This window comes from Dromiciops gliroides, chromosome 5 (genome assembly GCF_019393635.1).
Source record: "Dromiciops gliroides isolate mDroGli1 chromosome 5, mDroGli1.pri, whole genome shotgun sequence".
NCBI classification, from domain to species: Eukaryota; Metazoa; Chordata; class Mammalia; order Microbiotheria; family Microbiotheriidae; genus Dromiciops; species Dromiciops gliroides.
In genome coordinates this window covers 171,768,724-171,781,129 of record NC_057865.1, presented here as the reverse complement: position 1 = coordinate 171,781,129, position 12,406 = coordinate 171,768,724, and the positions used below count along the sequence as shown (strand labels likewise).

Genomic DNA, 12,406 nt, shown 5'->3' with positions numbered 1-12,406 from the left:
TTGGAAACACTAAAAACTTCCAGTCCCCAGAATTATCTCTGAAAACAGCTGTGTAGAAAAGTCTGAAACCTGAGAAAGTGTCCCTTCACCCCTCACACTCAGAACAGAACCCAACATAAAGTTCCAAACCAAAAAAATAGGATAAAAAAAGGAACAACCAAAAAAGAACCTGAACATAAAAAAGCTACTTTGGTGACAGGTAAGATCAAGACACAAATTCAGAAGATAATGAAGTTAGAATAGCTACAAGCAAAGCCTCAAAGAAAAAATATGAACTGAACACAAGCCCAATAAGAATTTTTGGAAGAGCTAAAAAATTGATTTTCAAGATTAATAAAATTGAAAGTTAAAAAAACACACACTATTAAACTAATAAATAAAACTAGGAATTGGTTATATGAAAAAAATTAACTGTTGGTTAATTTGAGTTAATGGAAAGAAAACCAAATTCCTAGTATCAAAAATTTAAAGGGCAAATGCATCACCAATGAAGATGAAATTAACAAAATTTATTAAGAATTATTTTGCCCAATTATATGCCAGTAAAATGACAATCTTAAGTGAAATGAATAAATGTTTACAAAAATATAAACTGTGGGGCAGCTAGGTAGCACAGTGGATAGAGCACCGGCCCTGGAGTCAGGAGTACCTAAATTAAAATCCGGCCTCAGACACTAGCTGTGTGACCCTGGGCAAGTCACTTAGCCCCAACCGCCTCACTAAAAAATAAAATAAAATAAACTTCCCAGATTAACAAAATACTTAAATAACCCCTTCTTAGAAAAGAGGAACCGAACAAACCATTGATGAGTTCTCTAAGAAGAAAATCATCAGGACCAGATGCATTTACAAGTAATTTCTGCCAAACACTTAAGGAACAATTAATTCCAATACTTTATAAACTATGTGAAAAAATAGGTAGAGAAGGATTTCTACCAAATTTCTTTTATGATATAAATATGGTTTTGATACCTAAACCAGGGAGAACAAAACCAGAGAAAGACAACTTTGGACCCATTTCTTTAATGAATATCAAAGCAAAATTTTAAATAAAATACTAGGAAGGAGATTACAGCGAGATATCCCAAAGATCATATACTATGATCCGGTGAGATTTATAATAGGAATGCAGGGCTGGTTCAGTATTAGGAAAACTATCAGCATAATTGACCAAATCAATAACAGAAAAACCCCATGATTATATCAATAGATGCAGAAAAAGCCTTTAGCAAAATATAACTCCAATTCCTATTAAAAATACTAGGAAACATATGAATAGTCAGAGTCTTTCTTATTTATTTAGAATTGTATTTTTCCAAATTACATGTAAAAACAAATTTTGACATCAGTTTTTTAAAACTTTGTGTTCCAACTTCCTCTTCCCCCTCCAAGAACTCAAGCAATTCAATATAAGTTATACATGAGTAGTCATGCAAAACATCTCCACATTAGCCAGCTTGTGAAAGAAGACAGACAAAAACAAAACTTCAGATTAAGAAACTGGAGTCTTTCTTAAAAATAAATAGTATCTATTTTAAAGCATTATTTGTAGCAGGAATAAACTTGAATCCTTCCCAGTAAGATCAGGAGTGAAGTAAGGATGTTGATTATCACTACCATTATTCAGTATTGTACTAGAAATGCTAGCTATAGCAGTAAGATAAGAAAAACAAATTGAAGGAATAAAAATAGCAAGAAAACAAAACTATGACTCTTCACAGATGATATACTTTAAAAACCCTAAGAACTTCAGCAAAATTGCAAAATATAAAATAAACTCACATAAATCATCAACGTTTCTATATACTACTAACAAAACCCAGGAACAAGAGATAGAAAAACTTCTCTTTAAAATAACTGCAGACTAGATAAAATACTTGGGAGTCTCCTTGCCAAGAAAAACCTTGGGATTACAAGAACACAATTACAAAACCCTTTTCACACAAATGAAGTCAGACCTAAACAACTGGAGAAATATTCATTGCTTATAGGTAGACTAAGCCAATATGATAAAAATGACAGCTCTACTTAAGTTAAATTATTGATTCAATATCATACCAATCCACTACCAAAGAATTATTTTAGAGAGCTAGAAAAAAATAGTATCAAAATTCATCTGGAAGAACAAAAGGTCAAGAACATCAAGGACTCAATGAAAAATGTTAAGGAAGACAACCTAACAGTTGCAGACTTCAAACTGTATTACAAAGTGGTAATCTTGCTAGCTAAGAAATAGAGTGGTAGATAAATGGAACAGATTAAGTATACAATACACCATAGTAAATGACCATAGTAGTCTAATGTTTGATCAAACCAAAGATCCAAGTTTTGGTAGTAAAAACTTAACATTAGACAAACATTGCTGGGAAACATAAAAAGCAATTTGGCAGAAATTAAGCATGGACCAATATCTTACACCATAGACCAAGAAAAGGTCAAAATGAATAAATAAGTAATAAATTAAATTGAAATAATTACATGAATGAATGATTTAGACATAAAGGGTGATATCATCAATAGGTAAATTATGGGATTGTGGAGAAATGTAACTATCAGGTGTATGTATAAGGGAAGAGTTTATGACCAAATAAAACAGAGAAAAGAGGTAAAATAGATCATTTTGATTACATGAAATTAAAAGCTCTACACAAACAAGACAAATGCAACCAAAATTAGAAGGAAAACGGGAAACTGCGGGGGGGGGGGGAGTTTCTCTGATAAAGACCTCATTTCTCAAATATATGGGGAGCCATTCCCCAGTTGATAAATAGAGGTTATGAAGAGGCAGTTTTCAGAAGAAATTAAAACTATCAATAGTTACATGAAAAAATGCTCAAAATCACTACTGATTCGAGAAATGTAAATTAAAACAAATCTAAGATACCACCACATATCTTATCAGATTGGCTAACATGACAGAAAAGGAAAAAAAAACAAATGCTAGAAGGGATGTGGGGAAATGGGGACACCAATGCACTGTTGGTAGAGTTGTGAACTAGTCCAACCACTCTGAAGAGCAATTTGGAACTATGCCCAAAGAGCAATCAAACTGTACAATGTGCACTGTGTGTGTGTGTGTGTGTGTGTGTATGTATATACGTCTTTTTTTAAACCAGCACAGTAATTCCCCAGTGACCCTTCAGCTTCTTTCCTACAGAGTTCTCCATTATAACAAAGATTTATAATTTAAAAACCAAAAAAAAACCAAATGTATTAGTCCTATTTTACAACAGATGACTTTCAAGAATAAAGTTCTGAAGAAACAAGGAGAAGCAATTCTGATGAGAATGACAAAGAGGAGGTGTAGATGTCAATTAAATTCTATTCATTGAAACTTTCTGTTACATCACTCATTTCCCCTCCCACCTTGGAGCCCTCCTTTGTGACAAAGAAAAACAATGAAATAAAAACATCGGATCTGGGGACCTTTTGTGACAGCACATGCAATACTTCTGTCTTAGTCATTCCCTGTCTCCATGTCACAAGGGAGAAGACTGTGTCATTCATTATCTGTTCTCCAGGTCTCTGACTGTTTTTTCAGTTCCTCAAAGTCAGATATTGTTTTACTGTGGTTTTTTCTGTTAACTTGTTGTAGTTATTGTATGTATTGTTTGCTTGATCTGTTTATTTTGCTGTGTATCAGTTTGTGCTAATTTTCTCATGTCTCTGATTTTTTCATGTTTGTCATGTCTTAGCAATATCCCATCATTTCATATGACATAGTTTTTTTCTGCCACTCATCAATTGATAGGCATCTAATTTAGTTAGGTTTTTTCCTACTATAGTATTGCTATGAATATTTTGGTATATTTTGGATCTTTATTTCTCTTTCACTTCCTTTGACTTTTGTAGTGTTTGTATAATATTGGGATCACTAGTGGAAAGAAAAGGTGTGGACAGTTTAGTTGGCTTTTCCTGTACAGGGTGTCCCAAAAGTCCCAATGCAGTTTTAAGCTAATAAAGCTTAAATAATTTTATGTTTTCTGTCTAGTATGAGTCTACCAATTTAAACATGTCATAAAAGGGCTGTGGGGTTTTTTTGATACCTTCCTACTTTTTAGCAGCTCGTAGTTGGTGGCATGAATTACTTGGAACTGTTGGTTTACCTAAATGATTTCACTGTATTTAAGGGAAGACATTGGAAGAACAGAAGAAAGTATTAGATGAACTAGAAATCATTGGTAGAAAGCTGTTGATTGACATGTGCCCATGAGAACAAAACCTGAGGAGATAGAAACAAACACCCATCACAATACCATTTCTGAAAATTATTAAAAGCTAGCTACATTTCTGGGATTTGAGGGGAGATCGGAAGCACTATGCCATTATTACAAAAGCCTCTAAGTGGTGTTTTTCTGCAGAGAAAGAATGACAAAACAAAAAGTCAAAAAGCAATCTCGCCCCATTATCTGGCCCCTTTTAGAGATCACTGGAACAAGAAATCGGGTATCAGATCTTTAAAGACTTGGTTTAGCAGCTTTCCATATCCCCTGATGTTGGATTTACCAGTCTAAATAATTCTTTGGGTTCACACTGACACCCTTCTTGATGGCTTCAGGGCAGGGTTTGGTTTGGGTTTTGGTTTTGGACCGTAGAATGCAAGCTTCACAAAGCCTATAAATGAATGAATAAATAAATGTACTCTCTCCTTCTCTTTGTATATACATGCATATTACATATATGTACACATAAAATATCTATTTAGACACATTTTGTATTGCATAAATATTTGCATATTTCCCCCCATTAAAATGTGAGCTCCTTGCATGGAAGGACTGTTTTTGCCAATTTTTGTATCCGCCTTGCATAGCACATTGCCTGGCACACAATAAGCACTTCACAGTGCTACCTGACTTGACTTGACTCTATCAGTCAGATTCCACAGAAAGAGTACCAACATTCTAATAGGCCCTCTAAAAACCACAGCTACCCAGCTATCCAAGCATGTTTTCATAAATTATGTTTATTGCCATGTCTTATATTATGTGCTTCATAAGTTCAAAATAGCTTTGATCTGAATAGTAAAGATTAGACTACTAAAAAATTAGAAGAGAAGTCATATGCCTTTCACAACGATGGACAGGGGATGATTTCTTAACCAAGCAAGAGATAGAGGACATTGCGAAAGATGAAATAGATAATGAATTTGAAAAACTTTTACACAGACAAAATTAACACATCTAGAATAATAAGAGAAGCTGAACAGGGGGAACAAAGCTTTGTATCAAATGTCTCTGATCCGAATCTGATATCCATAAATATAGGGGAGAAAGCCATTCCTCAATAAATAAAGGGAAAGGAAAGGAATAAGGGCTGATATGGTACATATTATGTGCCAATCACTATTTTAAGCACTTTTACAAATGCTATCTCATTTGATCCTCACAACAGTCCTGTGAGGTAGATACTATTATTATCCCCATTTGAGGAAACTGAGGCAAACATATTAACTTGCCCAGGTTCACATAGCTATTAGGTATCTGAGGCTGAATTTGAACTCAGGTCTTCCTGACTCCAGGTTTGGTGCTCTATCCCATGTACCCATCAGTTGCCTCAAAGTAAAGGAGCAAAAGATTTGAATAAGCAGTTTTCAAAAGAGAATTGCAAATTTGCAGCCATATGATAAAATGTTTTTAATCACTGATAATGAAAGAAGTGATTTTTTTTAAACCTTGAAGTTTCACCTAACATTCAGAAAAATGACAAAGATGACAAAAGATGAGAATAGTTCATTTTGGAGGGGGTCATGAGAAATTGACATGGTAATCCATTGTTTGTGGAGCTATGGATTTATGAAACCATTCTGGAGAGCAATTTGAAATTATGCCAATAAAGTGACTTAAGTTTTCGTAACTCTTTTTTTTTTTTGGTGGGGCAATGGGGGTTAAGTGACTTGGCCAGGATCACAAGTGTCTGAGGCCAGCTTTGAACTCAGGTACTCCTGAATCCAGGGCCGGTGCTTTATCCACTGTGCTATCTAGCCACCCCTGTTTTCGTAACTCTTGACCAAGATATTCCAGTGCTAGGTATATACTGTAAGAAAGTCAGTGACAAAAAGAAAAGCTCCAAATACACCAAAATATTTATAGCAGCACTTTCTGCAAATTGAAAAGAATTATAATCAGTTCAGTGTCCATCCCTGTCCTTATAGAAGTTATTCTGTAGGGGCAGCTAATTGGATAAAGCACCGGCCCTGAATTCAGGAGGACCTGAGTTCAAATTCAGCCTCAGACATTTGACACTAGCTGTGTGACCCTGGCCAAGTCACTTAACCCTCATTGCCCTGCACCCCCCCCCAAGAAGTTATTCTGTAGTAATGAAATAAAATATAAGCACAAAGCTAAAATTCAAAATATTTTATTATAAATGCATTTGGGAACAGATCAATAGAATAGTTGACATATAGTTGAGATGTAACCAGGAACTTTATGATAGCTAGGCAGCAAGAGCCAAACATACTACTGTTTCAAAGATTGGCAAGTCTAACTCCATTTAATGTCTTCCCTTGAAATCAGTAAGTAAGGGAAAATCATAGAATAGCCTGCAAAGATCTTTAATGCCAGCACAGTGTGCCTTTGTATACTGTACAATTAAAACAACTTTCCAAGTCCTTCAAAACTGGTGAGTTTTAAACAAGCTTTATGTGAAAATCGCATCAGTAGAACAAAAAGAACAACCAAAGCACGAAAAGAGCCTCCCTCTTTTGATATATGAAGCACCTGTAAGAGTGGTGTTGGTGGGGGCGGCTAGGTAGCGCAGTGGATAAAGCACCGGCCCTGGATTCAGGAGTACCTGAGTTCAAATCGGGCCTCAGACACTTGACACTTACTAGCTGTGTGACCCTGGGCAAGTCACTTAACCCCCATTGCCCCACCAAAAAAAAAAAAAGAGTGTTGTTGGTGGAATACATAAATCTTGCAAAATTAACTGAATGAAACTATAAGCTATCCCATTCTAAGAATTCTTAATCTTGCTATTTTATATCATTCTGAAAGCAACTGTAGAACTATTTCCTAAAATTGGTTTCATTCTGAGGAAATTCCTAATAAAAGCATACTGTTTCAAACTGCTAAGTTGATTAAAATAAAGTTGAGAGGATATGATAGATATAGCAAACCAGTATTTGAATGGGTAAATGTTTGGGCTCCTTAGCATTGTTTCATTTGCCCTTTAGTAGATTGTACTGTACTATAAATGTCATAATGGGAATGGAAAGTTACTTAGTAACAACTCTTTTATATCCTTGATCTTATCAGCTAGTTCAGGAGAAGGGTTTGGCTAATAAGTAATAAAGTAATACATGCATGTTTCTCTATGTATATTAAATCCATGTATCTCATGCAGAAAATTATATGTAGTTGAGCTACATAGCTTTGTTAGCTGTAACTGCTATAAAGGTTATAATCTGAGGCCTGTGTATATGTTAGAATGTTCTCAAGGATGAAGGCAATTATAGCTGTTATTGTTCACAGGTATATATATATATACACACACACTGGTAACACACTACCAGAGAGAGAGAGAGAGAGAGAGAGAGAAAACCAACAAACATTTATGAAGTGCCGAAGACCATGCTAAATGTTGTTTTATGCCGTAAGTTAAGCAATTTAGACAGTCAGGATTCATTTTGAATGGTAATAACATTTAAGTAGTTATTAGTTGTTTTCTTTCTAGCACAGGAATAGTGAGAATGGTCATGCCTTTGATTAGAAATGTCTTATTTTCAGTTTCGGTTTTGTTTTTCTCTTCTTTGAATTGAGAATATAAAATAATGATTGTTCTCTTTCTTTTTGCACGTTTGCCCACTTCCCTCATTCCTCCTTATTGAAAAAACAACAGATCAGAGATGAATGGGGCAATCAGATCTGGATCTGTCCTGGGTGTAACAAACCAGATGATGGCAGTCCAATGATTGGCTGTGATGACTGTGATGACTGGTATCATTGGTAAGTTGCTCAGAATTTCTCCCTTCACTTTTTTGGGGGAGGGGGGGCAATGAGGGTTAAGTGACTTGCCCAGGGTCACACAACTAGTAAGTGTCAAGTGTCTGAGGCTGGATTTGAACTCAGGTCCTCCTGAATCCAGAGCCAGTGCTTTATGCATTGCGTCACCAGCTGCCCCTCCCTTCACAATTTTTTTTAAGTGAGGCAATTGGGGTTAAGTGACTTGCCCAGGGTCACACAGCTAGTAAGTATTGAGTATCTGAGGCTGGATTTGAACTCAGGTACTCCTGACTCCAGGGCTGGTGCTCTATCTGCTATGCCATCTAGCTGCCCCTCTTTCACATTTTTTAGGAGAAAAAGAAAGCCCTTTGTAACATCCCCCTTAACATTTAAGAAAAACATTACCTGTCAGTAATTGCTTGAGAGGTGTTATGATAAAGCGACTTGAGAGTTACTTGCTTAGTCTAGAAGACCTGGGTTCAAGTCCCACCTTTGACACATAGTAGATGGCTTTAAACAAGTGATTTAATCTTTTAGTATCCTGACAACTCAAGGGGTGGAAGAGGGGTGGGAGGTAGAGAGAGCATTTGGAACTCACAATTAAAAAAAAACAACATGTTTTTTTAAAAAATTTTGTAAAGAATATAAGTTATGAGGCAGCTAGGTGGCGCAGTGGATAGAGCACCGGCCCTGGATTCAGGAGGACCTGAGTTCAAATCCGGCCTCAGATACTTGACACTTACTAGCTGTGCGACCCTGGGCAAGTCACTTAACCCCAGTTGCCTCACTAAAACAAACAAACAAACAAAAAAAGAATGAAAGTTATACAACAGATGCTAATCTACACTGGGATTATCAGACATGCCCATTGCCATTGAAGCACAACAGCAACAAATAGTACTATCATCCTCTTACAGAAAAGGACTGCCTAAAATGATTACCGTACTGGGGGCAGGGGGCGGTGTTAGCTATAGCTTCCCTCACAGCCACAGGAATCAGCAGGCCTAGATTTGTTCCCATCTTGCCTACCAAGTCATATATAAGCCTGACCTTCAGGGTCCCTGACTATAACATCAAGGTGAGACTTACTTTCAAATAGTATCATGTATGGAGAACCCATCCTGAAGTTTATTCATAGTATTTCAGAGGATGTCCTGTTACAAATGGGCCTTTGGATTCTTACAGATATTTCCTGAATGGCTTGTGACATTTTCTATTTACCAAAATATTTCCTTCTTTAAAAAACTGTCGTTTTTCCTCTATTTCTTCCTGAAACTCCTCCCAATCCAAACAAAGAATAATTTTTTTCCTCAGAAACTTCGGAGTTTGCACAATAGGAGCTAAAATTTTGATGAGCAGTTAAAGAAAAAAAATTTTTTTTTTAATTTTTAAGCAGTTGAAGGTGCTTGTGTGACTTCATTTGCTTAAAAAAATTTAAAAAGACTTTAACCACTGTTTTACTGTTCACATGTCTCTTGATGTTATCAAGACTCTACTAAAAAGGAACTTTTAGTCCTACCATTCAGAGTTCCGCTTGGTTCAATTTACTTAAAGAATCCTGACATTTTCTTTTAAGTGTCTACACCAAAAAAAGGGTAGAGAGAATTACTGGACTAAACATTTGTTACCATTGTGTTTCATAGGAAACTATCTCTTCACTATTATAGTCATTTAGTAAATAATAATTAAATATCTTATTACTAATTTCACCATACTATAATTATTAAGCTTTGTGGTGCTAGCATCATTTCAAATCTTGCTAAGATATGTCATCATCTTTGAAGGGGATATATCTAAAAGATCTTAAAACAAATATAGGATGGGACATTGAAACATTTATGTTCCAAGAATATGCAAATGTTAGTGTAGTATCTCAGTTCTTAAGATTAAAAAAAAGAGAATTTGTTAGGAAAAACATTTGAGGTCAGCTATTTTCTGTGTATACTAAGGAGGTCTCTCTAAACAATTGAAATTTTACTTTTGACAGTTTGTGAGAAGGAATAAAAAATATTTTTGGCTATAAAATTATATAAACAACTGTTTGACTTTTAAAAATGTTTTAAGTTGTGTTACAACCTATAAAGAAATCATCCTGAAGAATGTAGAAAAAAAATTTAACTTAGTAGTAAATCGTTTAACTGTGGGTTGTCTGTAAAAATTTGCAGGCCCTGTGTTGGATTAATGGCTGCACCCCCAGAAGAAATGCAGTGGTTCTGCCCCATGTGTGCCAACAAAAAGAAAGACAAAAAGCATAAAAAGAGGAAGCACCGAGCACACTGAAGGTTCCCGTGGTCTCAGCTGCTGAGTGTCACATTTGGGCTTCTTCTCTGACTGACATCCTGAGAGGGGATTTGGCGCAGTTCTTCCATCTCAGCCACCTTTACGTTACCAATTATGAATCTGGAATGATTCACTAGCAGGAATAAACGGTCCACTTTGGACTATTGTCTTCTGAGTGTGTTTGGCCCCCTCAGGATACATTTTTTGTATGATCTCAAGTTTTCATCTCCTGAAGATAAACTCAAATAGAGTGGCATGAGGGCTAATTGAGCTGATGATTCATCTTCCACTCTTACATTTCTACAGTAGCAGTGACAAGTATTGTAAATAAAAAAAAATCATCTTTCTTTCCTTTTGATTTTCTTTCTTCTCTCCAGAGCCTTTTCATTAAGGTGTTAGATGAGAGGATAATGTGTAAATGGCTTTGACTGTAATTTAAGAAGTGATTTCATTAGTCTGAATATAGTTTTCTGCTTTTTTCTCTGCATAGTCAAATAATCGTAATAACATGAAAGAAAATTCCAGTTGGGATGCTGGTAAATATTTTTGTGATAAGAATATATGATTTCCCCCCCCACCACAATTTTTAGTACTTACATGTAAACATGTTCATGCTTTTTGTGAAATATCTTATTTTTTTAAAGAAAGGTTTCTATTGTGACCAGTTTTCTTTTGTGCAGATTGTTTTATGTTAATTGTAATATATTTTATATTTTTGGTTGTTTCATAATTTTGTTGATCTTTAAGCTGCTGGTGTCTCTTCTCATTGCTTGTACATTTCATCAATTTGTATAAAAATACTTCAAATTAAAAGATTTCCCTTAATGTAAATATTGAATATTTATGAAGTACTTATTTTTAAATTTTTTTATCGTGTTTAATTCTAGCTGTCTTTGAAATCCACTGTGATTTCAGCCATGTCTGTAATTACTGTTTTCCTTGAACCCAGGGGAGAGAACTATTTTTCAAAAGAATTTAGGTTAAGAAGTAACTGAGCAGCCACCCAATAGTGTTGTGGAGAAAGGGCCCTAGCAATTGGAAGGATAGCAAGGAGATATAAATCTCTAGCATATGCTTTAAAATTGTTTTATTTGTCAATTTTTGTTTCTGTCGGGTGTTTTTGCTTAATTTTATTTAAAAGGACATGTAGATTCATTAAAGGTCAGAAAACCAATGCTGTAGCAGTTTGTGTTTATAATATTTTGTTTCTGCAAACCTGTTAACTGGTTTTGTAATTTGAGACTAAAATAAAGTATACTATGAATATTTTTAAAGAAGAAAATCAAATTTCAGGATGTCACAAAACTTTATTATAGCATTGATTATGGGGTGGCATTTGAATGTCTTGGCAGTAAAGAAAATAATCTAATATTGAACATTGAACTTAATTTGAACAATATTCATGTCTTGGGGATTTTGGAATAAAAGGGCAGGCTTTGTTATTTAATTTTGAAATAATCCTTGGACTGTAGAATGATAAATATCTTGAATTCTAGCACACAGACTTTCGACCTGTTACACAAATATAACAAATCTTTTAAAGGTCAAGTCATTTGATTTTAGAGTACGAATTTATTTTATTTTTAAAACATAGAGTCTACATAGGGAAATAAGGTATTTTTCTCATGACTGTCAAATTGCAAATCAGGGGGTGTAGAGTATCTCATTTAGAGTGCAATATTGCATTTCCTTCTTTGATTAATGCTACCCCTAAAAATTGTTCCATCCCTGGAAACATCCAACTAATCTTATTCACTGAGAATGTGGTGTTTTGTTTGTATTAATTTGGGGTCATTCTATGTTTTATTACTTCTTTTTGTAACATTTTCACACCCATGCAAATCTACTTATTAGTCCTTTTGTGTGGGGGGGTGGGGGTGGCCAGGGGAGAGGTCAAATAAAGATTGTTGGCTGTTTCATAGTTTGCTTTTCTATTTCCTTTAGTAGTTTGTTCCCTGAGACATGGGTAGTGGACCCACAGTTGCCATATTTAAGGGAGTAGGTCATGCTAGTGAAATAAGAAAAGAAGTATCTATATAACTTTTTTTTTCCAATCATACTGACTGAGAGACTTGAGTCCATACTACATTACTACATTTAAGGAATTTCAATCAGTTTGTTGTCCCTTGCTATTTCATGGTTGCTTTCCTAAATCCAGTTCATGATTTTATAAATGGTCTTTG

General features: G+C 35.0%; 1 protein-coding gene across 1 annotated transcript in view; it reads left to right on the top strand.

Moving 5' to 3' along the window:
* Positions 1-12,074, top strand: part of TAF3 (TATA-box binding protein associated factor 3) — a 237,466-nt gene extending 225,392 nt beyond the window's left edge. Inside the window, exons 6-7 of the mRNA XM_043968329.1 lie at positions 7,840-7,946; positions 10,109-12,074. Of these exons, the coding sequence (XP_043824264.1) occupies positions 7,840-7,946; positions 10,109-10,223 (222 nt within the window). The 3' untranslated portion in view covers positions 10,224-12,074. The remainder of the gene's footprint in view (positions 1-7,839; positions 7,947-10,108) is intronic.
* Positions 12,075-12,406: the final 332 nt, after the last annotated feature.